The sequence below is a fragment of the Corapipo altera genome, unplaced genomic scaffold, assembly GCF_003945725.1.
Source record: "Corapipo altera isolate COAL_440 unplaced genomic scaffold, ASM394572v1 252, whole genome shotgun sequence".
Taxonomy (NCBI): domain Eukaryota; kingdom Metazoa; phylum Chordata; class Aves; order Passeriformes; family Pipridae; genus Corapipo; species Corapipo altera.
The window spans coordinates 1-22598 of NW_020885213.1; the positions used below are offsets into that span (position 1 = coordinate 1).

At 48.9% G+C, this 22598-nt stretch overlaps 1 protein-coding gene and 1 long non-coding RNA gene across 2 annotated transcripts; both read right to left on the reverse strand.

The window, feature by feature from the left end:
- Positions 1–3582: 3582 nt before the first annotated feature.
- Positions 3583–4861, reverse strand: LOC113940199. The gene is made up of 2 exons (XR_003525416.1): positions 4707–4861; positions 3583–3878 (listed from the first exon to the last, which is right to left on the reverse strand). It is a non-coding gene; the product is annotated as an uncharacterized LOC113940199 (long non-coding RNA).
- A 4318-nt stretch (positions 4862–9179) lies between these two features.
- Positions 9180–20469, reverse strand: LOC113940198 (hydrocephalus-inducing protein homolog). Its single transcript, XM_027631305.1, has 14 exons — positions 20421–20469; positions 16903–16974; positions 15793–15919; positions 15433–15631; positions 14014–14113; positions 13388–13487; positions 13027–13195; positions 12522–12742; positions 12139–12193; positions 11327–11531; positions 10730–10962; positions 9995–10146; positions 9691–9886; positions 9180–9200 (listed from the first exon to the last, which is right to left on the reverse strand). The coding sequence occupies exons 1-13, from the start codon at positions 20467–20469 to the stop codon at positions 9715–9717; spliced, it is 1854 nt and encodes a 617-aa protein (XP_027487106.1). The 3' UTR covers positions 9180–9200; positions 9691–9714.
- Between the last annotated feature and the right edge of the window lie 2129 nt (positions 20470–22598).

The following is a 22598-nucleotide window of genomic DNA, read 5'->3' on the forward strand; positions in this document are numbered from 1 at the left end:
AGCCCCCCAAGGACCATTCCTGACAAAGCCTCCCCAGGGACTCTCCAGCAGATCCTTGGAGGCCGTGAGTGCAGGGAGGCAAAAGCTCTGGGCAGCAGCTCAGATGCTGAGAAAAGCCTGGCTCGCTTTGGGGAAGTTTCCTTCCTTTTCAGGTTTCCTCCAGCTTTGGGAAACGCTGCCTGTGAGATTGGCACCACCTAAGAAGGGCTCTGGCAGGTTCCTGGGAGCAAAGCTGGCCTGCCCTGGGCTCCACCTGAGATCTTCGGAGCACGGAGACACCTGAGAGTTAAAAAGAGGAGGCTGCATCTTTGACAACATTTGGGAACAAGGAGGGATTGCTCACATGTGGATAATCTGCATGGGAATGGTTGCTTTGGGTTAAAGCATCAAATTAACATAAATGTGGGTATCTCAATGATTTGTTTTGGTTTTAAATAAGAATATTTAATTTTTCTGTGTATTTCTATTATGAAGTTGGTAGATTAGAAAACAATCATGGTGACTTTTCTCTCATGCAAACTTTAATTTGATCTTGGGAATTTTATTTGATAAAACTCACAGGAAAATGGCACAAATATCGTGGGAAAATAAGCAAAGGATTAGGACCATGTGTTTGTGGGAATTCAGATTTTTCTCTTGAAAAAATACCCTGTGCTTCTCCCTTGGCTAATTGGATACTCGATGGTTTCTGACCTGCTGTTCTCACCAGTGACACCTCCGAGTTTAAGAAGACTTCTCAATGGGTGTTAGTGCTGGCTGAGACACAACAGCATCCTCAGCCCTCGCCTGGGAGAGGACATTCCCTCCCCAGGCCAACCTGAGTTCCTGAAACCCCTTTTCAGCTGAGTTGTGTCTTCCTTAGAAGACATCTGCCATGGAGAAGCTGCTGCCTTGTAGCTCCCCCCCTGCCAGTGAGCCCTGCAGGGAGTCCCTGTGCTCTGGGAGGGTGGGGAATGCACAGGGAGGGCTCAGCTCCCCGGGCAGCAGGAGCATTGCTGGGCCTCTGCAGGGCTCGCAGGGCATTGGGGAGTGTTGCAGGGCTGGGATGGGAGCGAGTGGGCCCTGGGCTGGATTTGTGAGGGCTCAGGAATCCCAGGGACAGAGCAGCAAGGTCGGGAATGTTGAATGATCCGTGACTCTCTCAGAAGTTATAAAAGCCTGATCTGTTCAGGCAAATCAGGTATGGTGGGGAGATCACCCTCTTTGAACCACTTTCTTCTCTGGATGACTGAAAACTGCAGGACACACTGGCACTGCTTGCATGAAACTGTCTTGTAGCAAAGTTAGGAACCCTGGTTATTTCTGCATAAATTGTTCCTTACCTGTCCCGCTAAAATGCCCCATGGATACATCAGAGCCACTGGATTCACCGGAAGAGAAAAGCCTGGTTTACTTCCTATGGGATTCACCCCTCACCATGCAAAGGTGAATGATTCAGATCTTGGACAGTCTCCCAGATCTTTGTATACTTACAGAGTGCCAGGGGATGAGTTCCCACATGTGAGGAGAACTGAGATTAATCTATCTCACCAAGGTCTAAGAACTGAGCCATGCCTTGCCTTGCTTTGTTTGGATTGCTTCTCCTTGCCTTGCCTTGCCTTGCTTCCCCATTTTCATCACTTTCCTCCTTTTTCCCCCTCTTTCTTCTCATTCTTACATTAAATGCATCTCTTCAAGATCTGGACAAGGAATGTAAGCCAGACTGTTCTACAAGGGGCTGGTATTTACCCATTTCCTTCCTTTTTTTTCTCCTCTATACCCAGGCATTCTATTTAATAAAATCCCCTCTGACCAAGCAAGTCAAGGTTCCCTTATCTCTGTGGCAAAGCTGGGTCATGCAGGCTCACGAATTCTGTTCTTCCCTCCCTTTGCAAACCTCCCTGCAGCAAATGGCCTCTGTTGGATTCCCAAACCTTCCTGCAGAGCTTGGTCCAGCTGCCCTCCTCCTGCAGTCCCGTGTGTGCTGGTGTGTGGAGTCTTTCTCTAGGCCTGAAGTGCGGGTGGTGGAGCTGAAATAACAAATACCGGCTTAATAGCACCTGTGGCTCTTGGGTTTTACTGCTGCTGCTTTTTCTCGGCATCACTATGAGGTCTCCACAGAACCTTCTCTTCTGCCTGTCACTGGCACGGGCTGTCTTAGCCAGCTAAGCTCTGGGATGGTGGCTGATGTTGGTGTCATAAGTTTACTTGTTCTAAAAAACCAAGGGGGAATTTTTTTCTTTCCCCTGCATCAATGTAAAAGAAAGGTGCTTGCCTAGGGAAATTGACACACACAAAGGAACTAACCAGGAGATCCACATTCCAAGCTGACAGCAACCTGAAGACGGTGGGGACTCCGAGACTCCTCAGAAACGAGAGGCACTTCACTTTTGCCCTAACTCGGAGAAAGGTGTGTGTTGGAGGGTTCGCTTTGGTTTTGGCCTGGTCACCTGGCTGTTTTCTGGCCCTGGTTTGCCTCTGTTTTCCTGTGCCCTGTTCTGCCCCCAGCCCAGACCTGCTCGGATTTCATCAGAGAGGTTTGACCCACCTGCAGAGGAACCCTTTGGGGAGGAGGTCGCCCTCTCTCTCCTCCACTCCCGTGTTGGCAGTGGCGTGCGTCCATCGATGAAAGACGGGAAATCCTGGCCATAGCCAGCTGTGGACAGCGTGAGTTTCTTGGGAAGAGCCCCCTTTGTCCCCTTTGTCCCCTTTTCCCCTTCCTGGTGTGTGGGGGGAAAATCCCCATTTCCAGCTCCTCCCTTACACTGAGGCCCAACAGCGCCCCCTGCCGGCCACCACCGAGCACTGCTGGTTCCTGCAGTGCCCCCTGCCAGCTGTGGTTAGAATGGCGCCGAAATGCAGAAAGTATGGAACTGTTTCCTTTTGGAAGGGTGTTTTTGGGTACACGGTTATTCTGTGGTTGTTTTTGTGTTCTTTTGTTGTTCTGCCAATATACATATATCCTTTAATAAAGGGCTGTTTGGTTTTTTTTCTTTCTCCGTACTTCCTCAATTGAAACCTCTTAACTTTGGTTTTACAATTGCTTAGAGAGAGGACTTTGGTCTTCCTCATAACTCCTCCTCCTTAACAAAATACTCCAGTCTCATTAAATCGAGACAGTTGGGAAGTACCTTGGAAATGGAGCAAGGGACAGTGAAGGTTGAACCTTCCATTCCCAAGGAAAGCTGGATTGTAATAATTACTGAGGCAATGGTAGCGCTCCCCTCAGGCTATGGTTCAGGTAGCGAATGCTCCAAGGCTGTCAGGGGACAACTGATCATTGCCACTCTTGGCTTTCACCCCAGCCTTTAGCCAAGCAACTGGAGTTCCTGGTACAGCCAGTGCTACTCCCACATTAGTTGTACAGAGTTCCTGGTGTGACCAAGGGACACTTCACCACCCCACCCATGACACAAAGGCCAAGGAATGGGAATTCCTAAGAGAGTAGAGCAGCCTGCGGTGCAATGGGGGTGATGTCTGATCACAACTGCTTTCCTGGAGATGGTTGAGCCCCAGCTCCCAATCAAGCACCACACAGACACCTGCTCACTCCCCGCCCGGGGAGGTGGGAGAGAACTGGAAGAGTAACAGTGAGAAAACTCGTGCGTTGAGACACAGTTTATTAGGTAGTACACAGATGAGGTAGAGGTGGGTGTTGGGGCTTGAAGAGTAGCTGGGGAGGTCTCTGCTGAAGGCTGGGAAACCATGAGCAGGAGAAACCATGGCACAAATGGTGTCACTCTAGTTTTGCTGAGCGCTGCACCTTCTTCTTGGGTTTGCTGCTCTGGGTTTCACCTTTTTGCAGTGATGTAAAGCATTTCAGATCAGCCTTCGGCTCACACCCTTTCCCCATCACCAACACCCGTGGGCTCTTCTGAGACGGCTTCAGGTTATGAACTCTAGGAAGAAAGGGACTGGTATTAGCCAGTGAACATTTTCAGCCAACCAGTTGCTCGCCTGTCTCCTCACAGAGCACACAGTGTCACATCCTCTCTCCAGGCAAGAAGCGAGCAGCAAATGAAAGAGAACTGCACTCCCTGCCATGGAGGCAGCAGAGGTGGAAGGGCAGAATCACAACCAGTTATGGGCCTGGGGACCAACTGTAGCACACGGGGCTCCAGGTAGAGAAGGAGGCTGTGCTTGTCCCATAAGGAAGCATAGCTAAGGACTGGCTGGCCCCTTGACAGCCGTTCTGGATCTCCCATTCCAGATTTTGCAGCCCTCCAGGAGCTTAGTGTTTCATACAGTGTCTTTTCCCATTGTCTCCACACAGATCCACAGACATCTCCACAGACATCTGGCCTTGGCCAGATGATCATCTTTCTGTACTCCTGTATGCTGTGTGTTCCTGCTGCCTCTCTGGGGCTGGCTGTCCCCAGGGCTGCACGCTCACCCACCCCAGTCAGAGGGACTGAAGGGAGGCTGTCAGAGGATGGAGCAGGCTCTGCTTGGTGCTGCCCATCAACAGGACAAGAGGCAATGGGCAGAACCTGATGCAAAACATGTTCCACCTGAACATGGGGAAGAACTTCTTTCCTGTGCAGGTGACAGGTTGTCCAGAGAGGGTGTGGAGTCTCCCTCACTGCAAGTATCCCAGAACCCTCTGGACACAATCCTGTGCCATGTGCTCTGGGGTGACCCTGCTTGAGCAGGGAGGGTGCACCCAATGGCCCATTCTGTGGTACCCACCAGGAGCATGGATTGGAAAGCACATGGACATTTCCTACCTGCACACCATTTCGGCCTTAAATTCCCCCACACACGTCGGGAAGAATTTCACACGGAAAATCTGATTCTGGCCAGCAGGGATGGTACCGCAGTGGGGCTCGATAGAGAACAGCGGTGGGTCCTTGACGGGAGTTGGAGACCATTCCGGGGAGGAGCTAAGGTGCAGAGTTGGCTGAGGCTGAGTTGGCTGAGGCTGAGTTGGCTGGGGCTGAGTTGACTGGGGCTGAGTTGACTCGAGTGGCGATGCCTGCTGCACCAGCCTTGCACAATTCCTTTCCCAGAGATCCTCAGCAGCAGAGGACAAGAAATCACCTGCAGGAGGAAAGAAGACATCTTTCAAAGACAAAATCCTTTGTTCCCAACAACTCTGCCTCCTGCTGCAAGTGGATAGAAGAGAGTTGGGCTGTACTTGGAGCGCCTCTGGCCAAGTACTTTCAGCAGGAGACAGAGTGGCTGGGAGCAGGGTCTCCACCTGCAGCACACACTCCCATGCCGGGGCAGGAGGCTTGGTTTTAGACAGTGACTTTGCATTTGCCCTGGAGTGGGGAACTGCATACAGACAGCGGCTGCAGGGCAGCTCACTTGTTCCACCCTGGTTTTTCCCAGTCTCAGAGACTTCCCAAAGAGGTGCCCTGATGTCCCCCTTCCTAGTCCTGACCCAGCACATGGTTGTCCCTGGAGCCCAGCTCAGCTCCTGTGCAGAGCACAAGTGGCAGAGCAAGAACAGGAGGGGCTAAAAGGTAGAGAAGGACGAAGGAGAAAACTCTCCAGCTGCAGCTGGGAAGTGGACAGGGATGAAAAAGCAATTAATGTTTTGGGGTGAAGTGGCAGGGTCTTCTCCCCAGGCCCTCAGCTACCAACTGAAATGGCCCAGGCACCACCCAGAGCCAAACACTTACATGTCTGAGTGGACGAGAACGACCTCCCAGAACTCTTTGATGGTATTTCCTCCTCCAGATTCTCCTGCCAGCAGTATTTCAGGGCTACATTGCCTGTATTGGACATCCGGAAACTGAAAAACAAGGAGGAGGAATAAAAAGCAAGTACTAAAGTAACACTGTCTGGTGGGCTCTTGGTACAACCTTCCCCAGGCAACTCTGCCACTTTCAGAATTCCTGCCCTGGGTGGCCCAAACAAAGTATTTCAAAGTCTGCAAGTTTAGGAGGAAAGGGCCAACATGGTGCCCAGCACTCATGTGCTTATCTCTGTCTGGAAGAGCTCAGTCTGCTTCAGCTGAACCTCGACCGTGTCCAGTTTGAACTTGGCGTAGTCAACCTGAGCACTGAGGACAAGCTTGACCTCGTGGCTGCTCTTCTCCAGGACGGTGTGAGGTGGTTCTGGGACTGCCTTGACCACCTGCAGGCAGAGGAGGGAAGAATCACTGAGCAGAGCCCAGAAAGCCAGGCTGAGCAGGGAAACCTTTTGGCCTCCAAACTTGGCCACATAGAAAGGACATTCAGGTTTATTTCCCTGGAAAGATGACAAAATTGGACTGGTGTACTACAGTATTGGTTTCTACCCACTGATCAAAGCAGTCACCACCACGGCTATTAATACACCCTTGGGGATTATGGCCAGTTGTCAGTTCCTGTGCTTCAACCCTGTAGAGCCTCTGACCTTTTCCCTGGTCCCCTATAAATCCAGCAGGTCTTGACATTAGGATTAAGTTCCCCTGCTAGAGCCCTGTTGATGGAGAAGCCCAGGACTGACTAGTCCTAGAAAGAACTTTTTCCTTCTTGTCTTAGGAGAAAGTGCTCTCCAGATTGTACATGTGGGGTGGGAGCTGGCTGTGGGCATTTTGGGATGTGAATGATCTCACTGGGAAAGTCTCCAACTGCTGATGCCCTGATGGGGAAGTTGGGTTTACAGGACTCACAATGATTCAGAAACTCAGAAAGAACCTTCACCAAGATAAGTGTGTTTGGCAACAATGATAGAAAAAGCAAGACTTTCTGGAGATGATGCTTCTCCAGACTCCTGCGTACTATCACACAGGGCCTGGGCTGCTCCATAATGAGATATCCCCCACAACACAGAGGCCACAACTAAAATCTCTGGTGTCGGTGTAGGCAGAGCTCAGAGCTCACCGGTGTACGCACAAGAGCACTTGTGCTGCTCTCCCCTTCAGAACAAGAGACAAAATGCAGTGGAATTAACTCCTTGTGGGTGACAAGGCACCAAATCAGATGAAGAGATTTTAACACTGTCAAATGGGATAAAATCAAACGTGACCTCCCACTCAACACAGGCTGCAACACTTGGCTCGTGGTGCAGACCGGTAGTTTGCGTGTGGATAAAGGTCTCTTGCCCAAAGGCTTCCCCCTGTGGTGTGAGCCCACCCGCTCACTGTGCATCCGCCTCTCCCTAAAAGGCACTGCTGGTGAACCTCCCTGCTGGAGCCAATGCCCAGGGGAGGCAGGAGCTGCTCTGCCAGCAGCGCTGGTGCTCTGCTGCTGTCGGCAGGTCCTTTTGCAGCAGTTCGGTGAGCTTTTGCTGCTGTGCTTCTTACCCTCCGCTTCAAAGGCCAGCGGGCTCCCGGGAGTCTCTCGGTGGTATCCTCCCACTTCTCAGTGCGCATTCTGTCATCCCAGTCGTAAACCTCCTCTGACGGCAACTGGTATTTGATCATGGCCACCTTACAATTCACAGAGTGCCTTTTGACGGTGACCGGGACCTTGGATTTCAAGGTCACTCTGATATTCTTGGCACAGCCAGGTTGGAGGTGTCCCACCTAGGGAGAACCAGAAAGTCAAGACCAAACTGGAAACACTGGCAAGGGCAGCACTGACAGCAAAAGGGGCTGATATGGCGAGCAGTTGTGCTGGGAATCAGCACCTCAGTGAGGATTTATGTGAGATTTGATAGAGCAAAATATGAACAGAAGGTGTTCCCTCCCAGAACGTGGAGCCTTTTCTGCTGGGCTGACAGCCCTGCCCCAGCAAAGACAGGGATTGCATCTCCTGCATGGCACTGGAATGGGCTCTCACTGGTATGTGGTGACTCCCTGCCAGCTCCCAGGAACACCAGGAAAGGGCCTGAGCAACCGGGAAAGGCAGGGCTGTCCCAGCTCACCTTGGGGGAGAACTGGAATGGGGCATCTGCCAGCAGCCACTCAAACCACATCACCTCCTCCTTGCTGCGGTTGGTGACTGTGAAGGTCTTGTCGAAGAGCTCCCTGACTGCACAATCGCTAAACTCAATGTGATTCACTCTCGCAGCTGTGAAGAAGGAGAGCAAGAGATCTCAGCATGCAGTGAGGTCCATCCACCCCCCTCACTTTAAGAGACACGTGTATGTTCAGCTCTTCCTTGCTCCAAGCCTCCCTCCCTCCCTCTGGGAGGTCCCCAAGCCCCTGGCTGTGCCTGTGCCCAGTGACAAGCAGCACAGCACACACTGCTCTGTGTGCACGGCTGGCAAGCTCACAGGCTCCCAGGTCCAGTGGGTGACAGCCCAGCCCTGGCTAGAGAGAGGACACACATGATCAGACATTTTCCTCTTCCTTGCTCTACCTTGGCAGCCTCTCCTCTCTTACCCTCAATGATGTCGTCCTCCAGATTGCCCTCAGCATTGCTCTTCTGGCTGTCTTCTGCTAGTCCAGGGAGGTTATCAAGGGTGAAGTCATCATTGTGGCCTTCACCCACCAGCTCTATGTCGATCTCACTGTTGCCTGACACTGGCACACGGATCTTCCCTTCCAGACATTGGGCCAGGGTGGGTTTGAAAAACACGTCAAACTCTGCTGATTGCCCGTGTTCCAGGAGCAGGTAAGGCTTCTTGGGACGCTTCTTGGCTGCACGGCAATGGGAATCAGAGTTAAGTGATAGAGCTGTACAGAGGAAATATTTCCCTGGGGTATACAAGGAATAAGAGGTTGGAATCAGTTGCTTCTAAGCACAGATTCTCCCACCAGTGGTTCCAGACCCTCTTCCTGTGTTCACAAGACTATGCCACCATCACACATATCACCACTTAAGCGGCTTAACCTCAGGTTAACGCCCAGCCCTCATTCCATCTGCTTCCAGCCAGCTCCTGCCATACCGAAGGCTGAGCCAAGGAGAAGTTTTGGCTTCTGCTGGCTGGCCTGTGTGCTCAAGGGTTGCCTCCCTTCAGGCTGGTACCTTCCCACATGCAGCAAAGACCTCAGCCAGTCCACTGAGGTGGTGATAGTCCCCCACAGCTCAACCCACCATGTCTCAAAGAACAGAAAAACTTCCTACAACTTGCTAGGAGGAAACCCTGCAAGGAGTCCACAAGAAAAGCTCGCGGGACAGAGAGACAAAGGCAAGAAACTATGTCCAACGTGTGGCTGCTGCTTAGACAAGCCAAGAGCAATGCACACCTTTTCCCTCTGTGAATGATCATGCTGCACGGTTAATGAATTTACCTTTTCCAGTGGAGTCCTTTTCCATGTCCCCAATGTGGAAGACGTGGAATGCGGACTGCCTGGCTTTTATAAAGAAAACTCCCTTGTGATCCATGATATGAACTATAAACTGAGAAAAGGGAACACAGAGCACAATGACATTGGTGTGAGTAGAGGCTGGCACGGGGGTTGAGCCCGTACAGCCGCTGGTCCAGCGCGGGGAACCCAGACCACCTCCCCACCTCAAACACAGCACTCAGCACAAAGGTTACGTGAAATCACACAGGGAAAAAAGGGTATTCAGAAGCATATGGATAGAACTGCCATAGAGCCAAACAGGACAGTCAGTCACGAACAGAATGTAACAGAACCACAACTAAGTTTAATTAAAATGGAGTCAACCAGTATCAAATGCAATCTCACAGAACTGGGACGTCACACACGCCCACATGAGAACAAAATGTGAGCTGGGAGATGGGGGAAAAACACCCCATCACCTTTCTTGCCTTGTGTTCAACTGATGAGGAAAGACTGAACAGAAAATCACATTTTTTGGGACCTTTCCTTCACAGGACAAGCACTTGTTCCCAGCCCAGAGCATTCCCTGAGCAGGTCCTTACCTGGGTGGGTATGATGCCATTGTTTCAAAGGACCAGGGGGAGTGTCTGTGAATCCCCCAGCAGGAGCCTCCTGAAGCGCAGCACAGGGTTTCCCCTCTTACTCCGAAGGCCCGGGCACTTGACTGTCACCTGAGGCACGTGCCCCTCTCCACTGATAGTGAAGGTCAGATGTTGGGGTTTCATCTTCATGGAGCTACTGGAGAGGCACAGAAACCATGTCAAGTACTCTGCCTAAGGGTACTGAAAGCATTAGAGGAGAGGCAGCTACTGGAACGGTCTCCCCAATACTTCAGAGGGTCACTACCTTTTTGGGCTAACAGGGGAAGCTGTGAAAGTGCACTGGTAGTCCTCCTTTTGTTCTGGAGTGAAGGTCACTGTAGCAAAGGTGTGGGATAAGCCGGGAATGCTCATCTCGACAGGATCCAGCTTGAAGATGTCGCTGATGAGGCTGTGAGGCTTGGGGAGGAACCCACAGTGCAGTTTTAGTGTCACATCTTTCAGTGTGACCCAGTACATTCCTAGATGCATCCCTGGGAACAGCCCCAGACAGCCTGTCTTGCTTCATGCTTCCCTGGGCAGGCTCCTCCATCCCAGGGGATGCTGACCTTGCGCCAATGCCCAGGCGAGCAAAAGCTTGCTTTGAGGGCTGGGCAGCCACCCCAGCACATGTGAGAGGTTGGGATGGCATGGAAACACCTGCAAATAACCCCGGACTGGCCTTTCAAGAGAAGGAAAAACCAGGAAATGCTCTGCTTTGAGCTCTGCCCCATCGGTCTGTAACAGCCCCTCTCTGAGTGTGCTTTCGAGAGATGTTCAGAAGGATTCCCACCAAAGACCCAGAAGCGTGAGCCAAAATTTGCTTGAGAGATGTGGAATTCAATGCAAGTGCCCCCCTGGCATTGCTGCTCTGCCCTGTAGTTTGACCTGCACTGAGCTGGACTGGTCCAGCTGGGCCAGAGAACGCAACGACTCTGGAGAACAAGGCAGGCTCTCACATGGCCTTTAGAGAGCAGCGCTCACCTTGGCCTCTTGTTCTTACCTCTCCAGGCATGGCTTTGATGGAGAGGACCATGTCACATGGGACACTGCTGCCATTAGAGATCTTGAAGCGAGCCGTGACCCGTTGCCCAACCTGAACTTTGGTGAAGATGAATTTGTTATCATCTCTGATGAACACACCGTTGCCTTGCACCGACTGTAACATCTGGCGGAGATTGACATTGCTGTGGATCGGGTACTGCTCAAAGATGGATGTGACGTCTTCAACAAGTGCTGCAGACAGATCAGAGGAAGGCCTGAGGCTGGAGAATCTCTTTTCTGAATTTACTTGGACCCAGCTGGCCTCTCAGAAGGCTTGATAAGCCCTTTCTGTCCAGGTGACTGCAAAACCCAGCCTTGGATGAGAAAGCTCAGTCAGTGAGGATGGAGCTCAGTCAACCTCAGTCTTAAAGGGCATTGCTTTTATGCTTCCACACATCCCTCCCAGCCTCTCCCCACTGGTGGACTTGACAAGGACTGCAGCCTCTGAGGATTTTAAGGTGGGACTTCAGGACCAGGGTGCCTCTCTATCCAAGTAGCAAGTTTAGGTGCTGATCAGCAGCAGGACTGCCCATGGCAACCTGTGGACAGCACGCACCTGGGAAGCAGGACTCGGCAGTCAGGGTAAAGGGAATGCCGAGGGGATTGTCCTTGGGGTCTCTGTTGCTGATGTCAATGTACAGCTGCTCCTCACATTTCCCCTCTGCTCCTGCGTTGCAATCCACTGTGATCTTCTGCTGGCCCCAAGGACCAATGGAGCCAGAGCAAGGGGACACGGTGAACATGCCTACAGTGAGCTGAGCCTGCAGAAAGAGCACCAGGACAGGCTGATGCCCAACAGCTGTGCCCTGAACACTCCCAGCAAGGAGGATGCCACGCCTCGGCCTCCAGCTGGGCCCGAGCACCCAGTGGTAGGGCAGGGAAGGATGACTCCACAGCCCAAAGGCAGCCCCAGGATGAGATGAACAAGCCAGGAGGAGCTGCAAGCCTGTCCCGAGTGGAAGAGAGGAAGGAGTTTGGGGAAAAGAATGAAGGTGGTAGCTGGGATCCTTCAACCTCCAGGGGTACAGGAGAGCAGAAAGGACTGAATGACGGCAGAGAGGGAGGGGATTGGGAAGAAGAAAAAGCAAAGTTGTCAATGTTCTATGGATTGGGAGTTCAGATGGGGACAGTTTGCTCCTGTGGTGTTCACAGATCTGTGCTGGCTAGCAGCCACCAAACACAGGGCCTGCTCCCCTCTCTTGACCCCACAACTGCAGGTCAGAGCCAGAGCATGGGACTGTCAGTGGAACTGAGCAGATAATGGACTCTCCATCCCACAGACCTTGTCCTACCCCCAGCCTGGGCACAGCTGCATCCTCCCCCATCCCCTGCAGCAGCACACACTGGGCAGGAGCAGGAACCACCCACCTGTGTGGAACGTTTTCTTTCCCTGATCGAGGGGGCAGATTCCTCTTGCTGTGAACTGAGAGGAGAAAGCAGAGACATCTGTCATGCTGAGTTCCCCTCCCTTTGTCTGAGGCCAAAGCTGGCCTTCCTCCCCGTGCAGGAAACCCTTCCTGCTCCCGATGGCCCCCGGAGAGCTGCCTGCAGCACCCATTGCTGCAGCTCATGGACAGAGCAGCTCTGTCACCAGCTTTGGCCCACGCATGAGGATACTGAGCTGTTGTTTTGCTCCCTCTTCCCAAGCCAGCGATCCAAATGGACAATAACCCAGGTCTGGCTGCCTGTCACACATCAGCTGTGTGGTGGTGCCTCCTCAGACAGAAAGGCTGGGGCAGGTCTTCTCTTACCTTTGCAGTGGAGGTGCTTGGCGGATGAGGAATTTGAAGTTAAGAGCACCTTTGTTCTCCACAATTAGGACCTGGCTCTTCTTGGTGCCCTGAACCATGGCACCGAAGTCAATGGGCGAGGCAGGCTCGATGCTGTACTTGCTGTACACAGCTCTCGCCGACACCCTCACTGGGATGGTGGCAACGGTCTCGCCTCCTTGACCCCATTTGAGATCAATGACCTGCAACCAGAGGAGGGGCTGGTAAACACAGCAGAGAGGCTAGCCTCTACCCCTGTCCCCTGACCCCAGCTCAGGTCTCCAGCAGCTCACCCTCCCTTTTTAAAGGCCTCTTCCAGAGCCAGATTTCCAGCATCTTACAAAGCCTCCCAAATGGTTTTGGAAGTCTCTGTTTGGGTGTGTAGGAGAGAGGATGCCCCAGCTAAAACCTGCTTTGCACAAGACACCTCTCCTGCTTATGCTCCCAAGACACACTGTGCTAACACAGTCAGGCCCAGGCAGCTCACCTGGCAGAGCAGGATGGGTTTGCTCTCGAGAAACACTTCAGTCGTGGGGTGGAAGAGGACCTCAACTTTCACAGGTGGTCGGGAGGCTTTCAGCACAGCCCTCTGCAGCTGGACAGTGAAGGGAGATTCCAAGTCGCCCCTTTTGGCACTTCCAGTGGTCAGCTTGAAACTGTGGAGAAAGGGAAAGAATGAAGACCTCTGCAGTTGAAAGTACAGGTGCCACCAGCACAGCCAGGACTCTGCATAGGACCAGAAAAAAAAGAAAAGGGAGCAGCACGGGAACAGGTTCTAGCCATGGACAGAGGGAGAACGCAGACCTGGGAGCCTGAGGAAAAGATCAGCATCAGGCAGCTGGACTCACCTGTACTCAATGTCGTATAAGCCTTTGTTCTTCAGGCTCAGGACTTGCTTCTTATTATCCAAGACATTAATGGTTCCAAATTCCAAGCTACCATCTGGACCTGCAGAAAACCCGCAGAGCGAGGTAAGAAATGGTGAATATTTGTGAGCTGCTGCAGAGCACACCAGCTCACAAGCTACACCGTTGGAGTTCTTGGATGGCAAGTGTCCCTTCTCAGAAGTGTTCTCTAGCTACTTGGCTGCCCTTTCTCTTCTTACTCCAAGGATCTGCAGGGTAGAAGCCAAGGAGCTTGGTTTCCATTTCCTTGTTTCCAAGCACAAATCCAGCTACTTTATGTTCTGTGCTGAGCCTTTGGGACTTGCCAACTGCCTGTTCAGATGACTGTTGTTCCAAAGCACCAAATGCAATCTGCACACGAAGCTGCACATTTCCAAGTTCAGACGGGAGAGACTCAAGGCTGTTGGTGCCCTGACAGCGCTTTACTTCACACAGCTTGCAAGGTCTGTGCTTTATGGATCTGTGCCACCCTTGCCTGCTATGCCATCCCCTCCCAAGGGCTTTGGTTGCCCACCTGCCAAGGTAGTAAAATGCACCCGGACTGTGTTGTCTGGGAGGCATCCACTGACCTTCAGGCATGTTGATGCTCAGATTAACATCGTAGACCTCCACAGAAACTTTGATGGTTTCAGCCTGAACAATGCCCAGGATGTTTTCTGTATCTGAAACCTGAGGCAGCAAGAAACAAACACTGCTTAGACCATTCTTTTGGAAGACAGCCTCTAAGTCCTTGTCTCTGCCAGCTGCTTCCCCCATGGCCTCCCTGGCTTGACAAGTTGTCCTAGTTAGAACAGCGGGGACCGATTCATCATTGGATGGGTGTAGCCCAAAACTGTGTATTCTATAGCCCTCCATGCCATTTCCCAGAAACTGTTGTCAGTAGAGGCCTGCGAGGTGCCCCCCCCCCTCCCCCCATGCTCCTGTCCTCATGCCCTTTTGTGGAATTCCCTGACTGAGCACCCTCACATCCTTTTATGGAATTCCCCACTCTGAGGGAAGGACTGAACATCCTTTTATGGAATTCCCCACTCTGGGGGAGGGGCTAAGCATTGCTGCCTGAGCTGGAGAATATATAAACCTGGAGCTTCAGAACCTTGCACTCTCTCCTCTCGTGGGATCCAGAGGAGGACTGCAGCTCACCGCTCTCAGCCAGACTGAGACCACCACCCTCAACTGAACTGCAATCACCACTTTGGCCAGACTGCAGCAGCTCTCCCACCAGCAGGTTTTCTTTTTCCCCTCTCCCTTTGCTTTGGACTCAGGGGGGGCCAGGGAGCACTGTTTTGTTTGTGCCCTGGGGTGCCAGGTTGTACATTTGGGTTTTGTGGGTTGAGACCAATTGCTTGTCTGTGTAGTTGTGCTTATTGTATTATTTTATTAAATTGTTATTCTGACTTGCAATCTCTCTTTTGAGTTGAGTTCATTTCCCTGCTGGTTAACTTTTAAACCAGCACACAAGTGTTTGTGGACTCCCAAGTTTTCTTAACCTGTTCATCTCACAGGCTGCCCCTGTGAGGGGGATTCTGCTGCAGTAGGAAACCTTATCAGCCCAATTCTGCACTCCCACAGCAGGGAATGGTGCTGCTAAAGCACCCTTGAGAGGCCCAGGGCTGTAAACACAACCACAAGAAATGCGAGGTGTCCCAGAGCAGGTGGCATTGACAATTAACACCCTCCTCGTCAATCACCTCGCATGTTTGCTGAAATGCAGCCTCTAAACCACAGGGAACGAAATCACAGAAAGGGTCCAGAGGGAGTGCTGGTCTGTACAACCAAACAACAGCCTTCAAGCCTGCACAGCAGCAAGGTGGCTGTGGTACAGGCTCCGGATGCAGAGCCTGGGCACCCGGCCAACCCAGCGCAGAGGCAGAAGTTGGGGCCACAGCACCCCCGTGTCTGTCAGGTGCAGCTCTTCCTGACTCTATCCCTAAGAGCACACGGTGGCTTGCTCTGCCCTGCTCTGCCAGGAAGGCCCAAGTCCCTCTCACCTCTAGTCGGATCATCTTATTCATGATGCCAATCTTCTCGGCCTTGAAATCCAACTTCACCTCAAAGTCTGTGCGGGGCCCAACGATGCCCCCACCTTGCGATACAGAAAAGTGTTCACCAAGGTCGTCCAGCCCACTGAGATGCCATGCCATGGGCAGTGGGCTGTCGTTTCTCAGGACCAGGGTCTGGGTGTCAGTCCTGCAGAGATAGGAAGACACTCAGCATCAGTGCTCGGTGGTCACACCAGCCTGGCCACTGAATGAGACTTGAAGCAGCTCTATCTGAGCCTCTGGAACCAGAGTCAAACCTCTTCTCTTCGTCACAAGCCTTGGAGTGCCCTCAGCCGTGGGATGACTCACCTGTGCAGAAGCAGCTTGTTGAAATGCAGCTCCTGGGGGCTGACCCTCAGCTTCACCTGCACCCCTTCGCAGCACAGTCGGAAGACCACTGGCTCCGGGTTGTCCTTGATCCAGTAGATGAGATTGTCTTCCAGGAGACCAGCGGAGATCGGGTACGCCAATCCGCACTCTTTTATTCTTACAATCCATGTGACTTCTTTAACCAACCAGATTACTTATGTCGGGGCATGCTCTCTTGGGCTTTTCTGCCTCGGCACATCTCTTGTGCCTTTAGACATGCCTCCCACAACACCTGTCTCCTAAATATCTAAAAGAAGTCACGATAACAGTGTAAACAACAGTGCAAACAACAATTCAAACAATCAAAACATTATAAACTGCCGAAGCTTGCAATGATCTTAGCACATCGCTTGCTCGACTTCTTATACTTCTATTGTAAACCTTTTTAAAACCTTCTTATATTCCTATAGGGTAGTGCAACTTGGAGGGAAAACTTTATTAACTTAGGGATCTTATCCTAACTGTGTATAAGCTTATAACTTTATTAATCTGAGAGTTTTCTTAACTGAGGGATTCAACTTTATTTAAAAAACAGGGTAATCTTAGCAAACTATTATTTCTTAAATGTGACCTTGTCGCTGAGGTAATGTTATTTTGTGAGGTGTTTTGTGTTTTATTATTTGACCAGTCAAACAACTCTTTTTATTCATTCACTCCTTTCATTCATCGGTGGTCACTGTACTGACACACACACACACACGTACACGCACTTTTTACAGACTGCTTTTTACCACTTTGGTCATTTCTTAATGTAAACTTGACAAAGGTGCCAGCACAGAAAGCTCTTGCTGCCCAAGGAGTCTCCAGGTTGGGAAACCAACTTCAATGAAAAACAAAAGCTTCCAGTCTTTCTTTCCTGGGGATAAGCAACCCAAATGGGTTTTCCTCCACACCTCTAGTTCATCTTCTTCCATCAGTCTAACCATCCCCATAGTGCATTGGCTATCATCCACGAGTCAGTGTAGAGGTAGAGTCTTGGTCATCCTTCTCGTTTGGCAATGTCCAGGGCCAATTGGACGCTTTTGAGTTCTGCAAATTGACTCGACTCGCCTTGACCCTCAGTAGCTTCTACCCCTCGTTGGGTGGGACTCCAAACGACTGCTTTCCACTTCCGGTTCCTTCCTACAATACGGCAAGAACCATCAGTGAAAAGGGCATAACGCCTTTCTTCATCTGGCAACTGATCGAATGGCGGAGTTTCTTCAGCTCGACTCACTGGCTCTTCTTCTGCCAGACTGAAGTTCCCACCTTCAGGCCAATTGGTGATAACCTCCAGAATTCCAGGGCGATTTGAGCTTCCCAATCGTACACGCTGCGTAATCAAGCCTATCCACTTGCTCCACGTAGCATTGGTGGCATGATGCATAGGGGGCACCTTCCCTTTGAACATCCAATTCAGGACTGGTAGTCGGGGTGCTAGGAGAAGCTGTGTTTCAGTGCCAATCACTTCTGAGGCTGCTTGTATGCCTTCATAGGCCGCCAGAATTTCCTTTTCCACAGGAGTGTAGTTGGCTTCAGAACCCCTATAGCTTCGACTCCAGAAGCCAAGTGGTCGCCGTGGCGTCTCACCAGGCACCTTTTGCCAGAGGCTCCAGGAGAGACCTTTATCTCCAGTTGTAGTGTAAAGTACGTTCTTCACGTCTGGTCCCGTTCGAACTGGTCCAAGAGCCACGGCATGTGCAATGTCTTGTTTGATCTCTTTGAACACCTGTTGCTGTTCAGGACCCCATTGAAAGGTATTCTTTTTACAGGTCACAAAGTGAAGAGGGCTCACAATCTGGCTATACCCAGGGATGTGCATTCTCCAGAAACCTATGGCCCCCAGGAGAGCTTGCATCTCCTTCTGTTGTAGACGGCGGGATAAAGACACACACGACCACAGAATTGATCCCTACTTATCCAACTTTATTGCTGCGTGCTTTGTGCTTATAAAGGTTTAATAATTAGCCTCATACATATTACAAAAGCTAAGCTCATCATTGGCTTCTGATTACCTAAAACATATTTGCGCAAATGCTGTGTGAATGCTGTTTTGTTTCATACTCTTATAGTTACTTGTTTGCTATTTGCTCTGCTTATTTCTATTCTTCTGTCACGTATGCAGTTTCACAGATACAGTGACCTTCCAATAGTTTTCCCTTACCGTGGGACCAGAGCTATAGTATCTTTCTCGTGTCCTCTTTCTATCAACCACCTTTCTGTGATACTCTCGACACTTCCCCCGTTTTCTTTTGATAATGTCAAAAATACATCATTCATTGCCTTCGTTAGCATGTTCTGTATACATTTAAAAACACAAGGAACAACGCATAAAGCAGCTAACAATATCAGCAAGAGTGAAATAGCTTGCTTAGTGATCTCAGCGAGCCATGGTCCTAAGCCTAACTTTGCTAACCATTCCCTGATAGGATCTTTTTGGACTTTAAAGTCATCCAAATGACCTTGCATTTCTTTTAGTTTTTGGTAAATGGACTGAGAGTGATCAGAAAGATTCATACAACACATGCCTTCAAATTCTTCACACCCATGCCCCTGAGCCAGCAATAGAAAATCTATAGCTGCTCTGTTCTGTAAAACAGCATGTCTTATTTCATCAAAGTCATGAGTCAATTCTCCCAAAATTTTTGAGGTTCTATTCATTTGATCCCTTGCCCAACAAGCTGTTCTTTGGACAAGAACCAGGCTCTTTTTTGCTCCAATGGGGGTAAATATGGATGCAAAGAAGTTTGCCGTAGGTGACCAAAATTTGATGGGTTGATTTTCTACTGATTTACAGTATTTATCGAATTCAGTGTCTTGTTTGTTCCAAATATTTTTCCTTCTCAACTGCGTTATTTTTCTCATAGTGGGTGTAAACATGGTCCACCAATAGGGTATTTAGGAATGCCAGACCATGCTCTATTACCACAAATCAAGAAATAACCAGGTGGTAAGTATTTTGGCTTCGTCACATTCACTGACACCTTTTTGACATTGCCTTGGCACCAGGTTATATTATCGTATTGAGGGTTCTGTGCTGTTATGTTTGTGGTGGATACATTCCCAATCGTTCGCTGCCATTGTAGAAAGGTCTTTTCCTTATTCATATTGAGTCTAAAACAAGAGTCATTCCCATACACAGCTCCAAATAACTGTAACTCACTAGGGCTATCTGTCATGGTCCTGTTCAGATTAGCTACCAACAAAAGAGATGTCATACCTTTGGTGCCGTTTGTGCATTCTTTTGTTACATTGCAGGCTAGTTCCACTTTGGTTTTGTTATGATTAGAACTAACCCACCCTGCAAAATCATTTGTATCAAGGTAAGGAATGCCAATTAAACACGTTTGAAAAGGATCTGACACTGAGGCTAAACTTAGACAGAAGTCCATTTGACCTGTTTGGTTGGCAAACGTTACCCAAATGTTTTCTCTGGGCCCAATAGGGATACTAGGATGCCCTTGTGTTATTAGAATTGTCTTCAAAATCCAAAACCACAAGGAAATCATCATTTTCTTCTAAATCTCTGAACATGCGCCTCTATACAAAATTTAGATATTGTTGTGGATACTGTGATTATATTTCCTGACACAAAGGTCTAAATATTTCTGTGTATTTCCTTGAAAGGGTCCATCAGGTAGTATAACCGTCAGAGGTGTGATTTTTTGACAACGGGCAGCTATTATCTTAATACCTCTTATGATACCTATGCGCTTTATAACATGCTTTGTGTCCCAGCATAAATATGCTAAGGTTTTTTGCTCACTGCTTTCAAATAGTTGTGAAGCTGCGGCTAGTGGCAGACCAGTGGTTTGTTGTAATTCGTGCTGCCATGTTTCTAATAATATTGTATATGCACAAAGTTTACACCAGATACCCGATAGATTATACTGTTCTATCCACCACTTATTTCCGCAAGTACGACACTTAATAGCAACCCAAGCTAAGCATCCTGATTTTTTACAAGCAAAACAGTGCCAAATTCCAAAGTCTTTCAGCGTAAAGTGATATAGTGCATTTAACAATTGAATATAAGATTCATAACTAGAACATTGTGATATCTCTGATCGTAGCTCTTTGGGCAGTCTTTTGAGCTCACGTATCCGGGGCAGCAACAGAAGACTGATTCTCGTCTCGATTCGATTGCGTTCCGCTTCCGTTGCCGTCAGGGATCGGAACATTCACAGCAGCTCGAGTCCACTTGGCAGGTATCCAAAGAGACCCCTGTGGTGAAGACACACAGAGATAACCTCTACCCCAATACAATACTTTTGCTGGGTTTTACCAAATACCTGTACATGGATCTTTAAATCTTACCCATACTTCTGGTGGGCTTTCTACTTTCTGCTCTGTCATATAATGAGTTACTGCAGGGGGAACCTTTTAGTCCCCGAATATGCAAAGATGATTTAACACAAATAGTACTTTACTCAACCTTTCTTTTATATCTATAACTTGTCTGTGTTTTTCTAAATATGTTTTCAGAGTATGATGAGCCCACTCTATAATGGCTTGTCCAGTGGGTGAATGAGAAATGCCTGTACAATGAACTACTTGCCATTTTTGCATAAACTGATGTACTCTAGTACCTGTATAGGCAGGTCCATTATCTGTCTTCACTTGTTGAGGTTTCCCCATTACTGCAAAACACTCACATAGATGTCTCTTAACATGTAGTGCTTTCTCCCCTGTTTGAACTGTAGCCCATATGAAGTGACTATATGTGTCAATACATACGTGTATATATTTAAACCTCCCAAAAGGTGCATAATGTGTGACATCCATTTGCCATATTTCATTACTCTTTAACCCTCTAGGGTTTACTCCCATACCTAATCCTACACCACTATTATGATTACTACATGCTGCACAGGATCTAACAATGTTTTTGGCATCATTTAGGGTAATATCAGACATCCTCTTTAATCCTCTAGCATTTTGATGATACTGTTCATGATTTTTCTGCGCTTTGACAAATTCTTCTTCATCTTCTGTGGCCATGGAAACTAACTTGTCCACCCTAGCATTTCCTTCACCTAATCCAATGTCCCATTTATGACTACGTACATGTATGACAGCATATTCGTGGTCTCTGTTAGTTACTGCTAACCATAATTGACAAAATAATTGGAATAATCTCTTATTCTGAACTTCTTTAATTAGGGCTCCTTCTATCCGGTTTACTACTCCTGCTACATAAAATGAATCAGTAACAATGTTAAGAGGCCTATTCATGCTAGCTAAGGCTCTGACTACTGCTAACAACTCTAAGGTCTGCAATGAGTCTGTAGGTTCTCCTGCTATGATTTCATGTTTCCATTCTCCTTTTTCTACCCAAGTTAAGGCAACTGTGTGAGATTTCTTGCCAGCATCTGTATAAACTGTTCGTGCATGTGGAATCGGTTGATCCTGTTTTTTAGGCTTTGTTATCCAGTGCCAGGAGCCAATCCATGCTGTAGGAACATTGTTCAATTTACTGGTAATTATAGGACATGATAGTCCCAACAATGCCTCTTGAAGAACATCATTAGTAATTAGGTACCGATCAAGAACATCTTTCTGCATTGGTAATCATATACGTACAGGTTCCTGAGCATCAATCTGTAATACACGCTCTCTACCCTTTTTTATTAGAGCTGCTAACATTTCAATTTTTTGTAAGAGTGTTTTAGACTGTTGTATGCCAGTCAATAGCCATTCTATGACACCTATATCCTCCCCTGCTTCTGTTTGTGACTGTGTGATGGCCCCCAAGACATATCGTTTATCAGCCCAGAATGTAAGTTCCAAAGGCAGATCCCACTGTAGCCTCCGGACACAACCTTGAGTGACACAGTCTAAAATTTGTTGGAGTATGTGTTGTTGGTACTTTGTTACAGTAATCCTTGTTACTGGGTCTGTTCCCTTTAATAGGGGTCGTAATTCAACCAAAAGGTCAGCAGGGATCCCTACTACAGGATGTAGCCACTGTAAATCACCAAGAAGTTTTTGTGCATCATTCACAGTGCGTAATTTTGACTGAAATATCAATTTCTGTGGGATAACAGCATGTCGGGAGATAGTCCAACCTAAATATTTCCATGGTGATGTCGTTTGAATTTTTTCATCTGCTATCATTAATTTGAATTGTTCCAAATGTTTGTGAATTATTTGTATCTACTGGGGCATAAAATCTTCAGGTTGACAGAATAAAATATCATCCATGTAATGATAGATTATACAGTCAGGCCATCTACGCTGTAGGGCTTGTAATGCAGTATCCACATATAGTTGGCATAAGGTAGGACTGTTTTTCATCCCTTGTGGTAATACTGTCCACTCAAACCTTTGATCAGGCTTTTCTTGATTGATGGCAGGTAATGTAAAAGCAAAACGTTTAGTATCACGAGGATGTAATTGAATTGTAAAGAAACAATCTTTTAAATCTATAATCACTAAAGACCAGCCCATTGGAAGCATTGCAGGATTCGGTAGTCCAGGTTGTAAGGCCCCCATGGTTTCCATTTGTGAATTTCCAGATTTTTTCTTTATTACAAATATGGGTGTATTCCAGGGCCTTGATCAAATTGTTCTTGCACTAATTTATGAGCTACTTCCAGGTTTTCCCGTTTTAGAGGCCATTGCTTAACCCATACCGGAGTATCAACAACCCAAGTAATAGGAATTGGGAAAGACCAAGCAATGGCTACTCCCCCAAAGGGTAATCATTGGAGAGTTTCATTCCGATTTGAGTTAAGACATCTCTCCCTATTAGGCATTGTACTGTT

Coding starts and splice junctions, on each gene's coding strand:
- LOC113940198 (XM_027631305.1), bottom strand. CDS start 20,469: ATGGGGAAACCTCAACAAGTGAAGACAGATAATGGACCTGCCTATACA. Junction 16,975..20,420: donor TAATGGACCTGCCTATACAG/GTACTAGAGTAC, acceptor GCCGTATTGTAG/GAAGGAACCGGAAGTGGAAA. Junction 9,887..9,994: donor TCCCCTGTTAGCCCAAAAAG/GTAGTGACCCTC, acceptor GTGCCTCTCCAG/TAGCTCCATGAAGATGAAAC.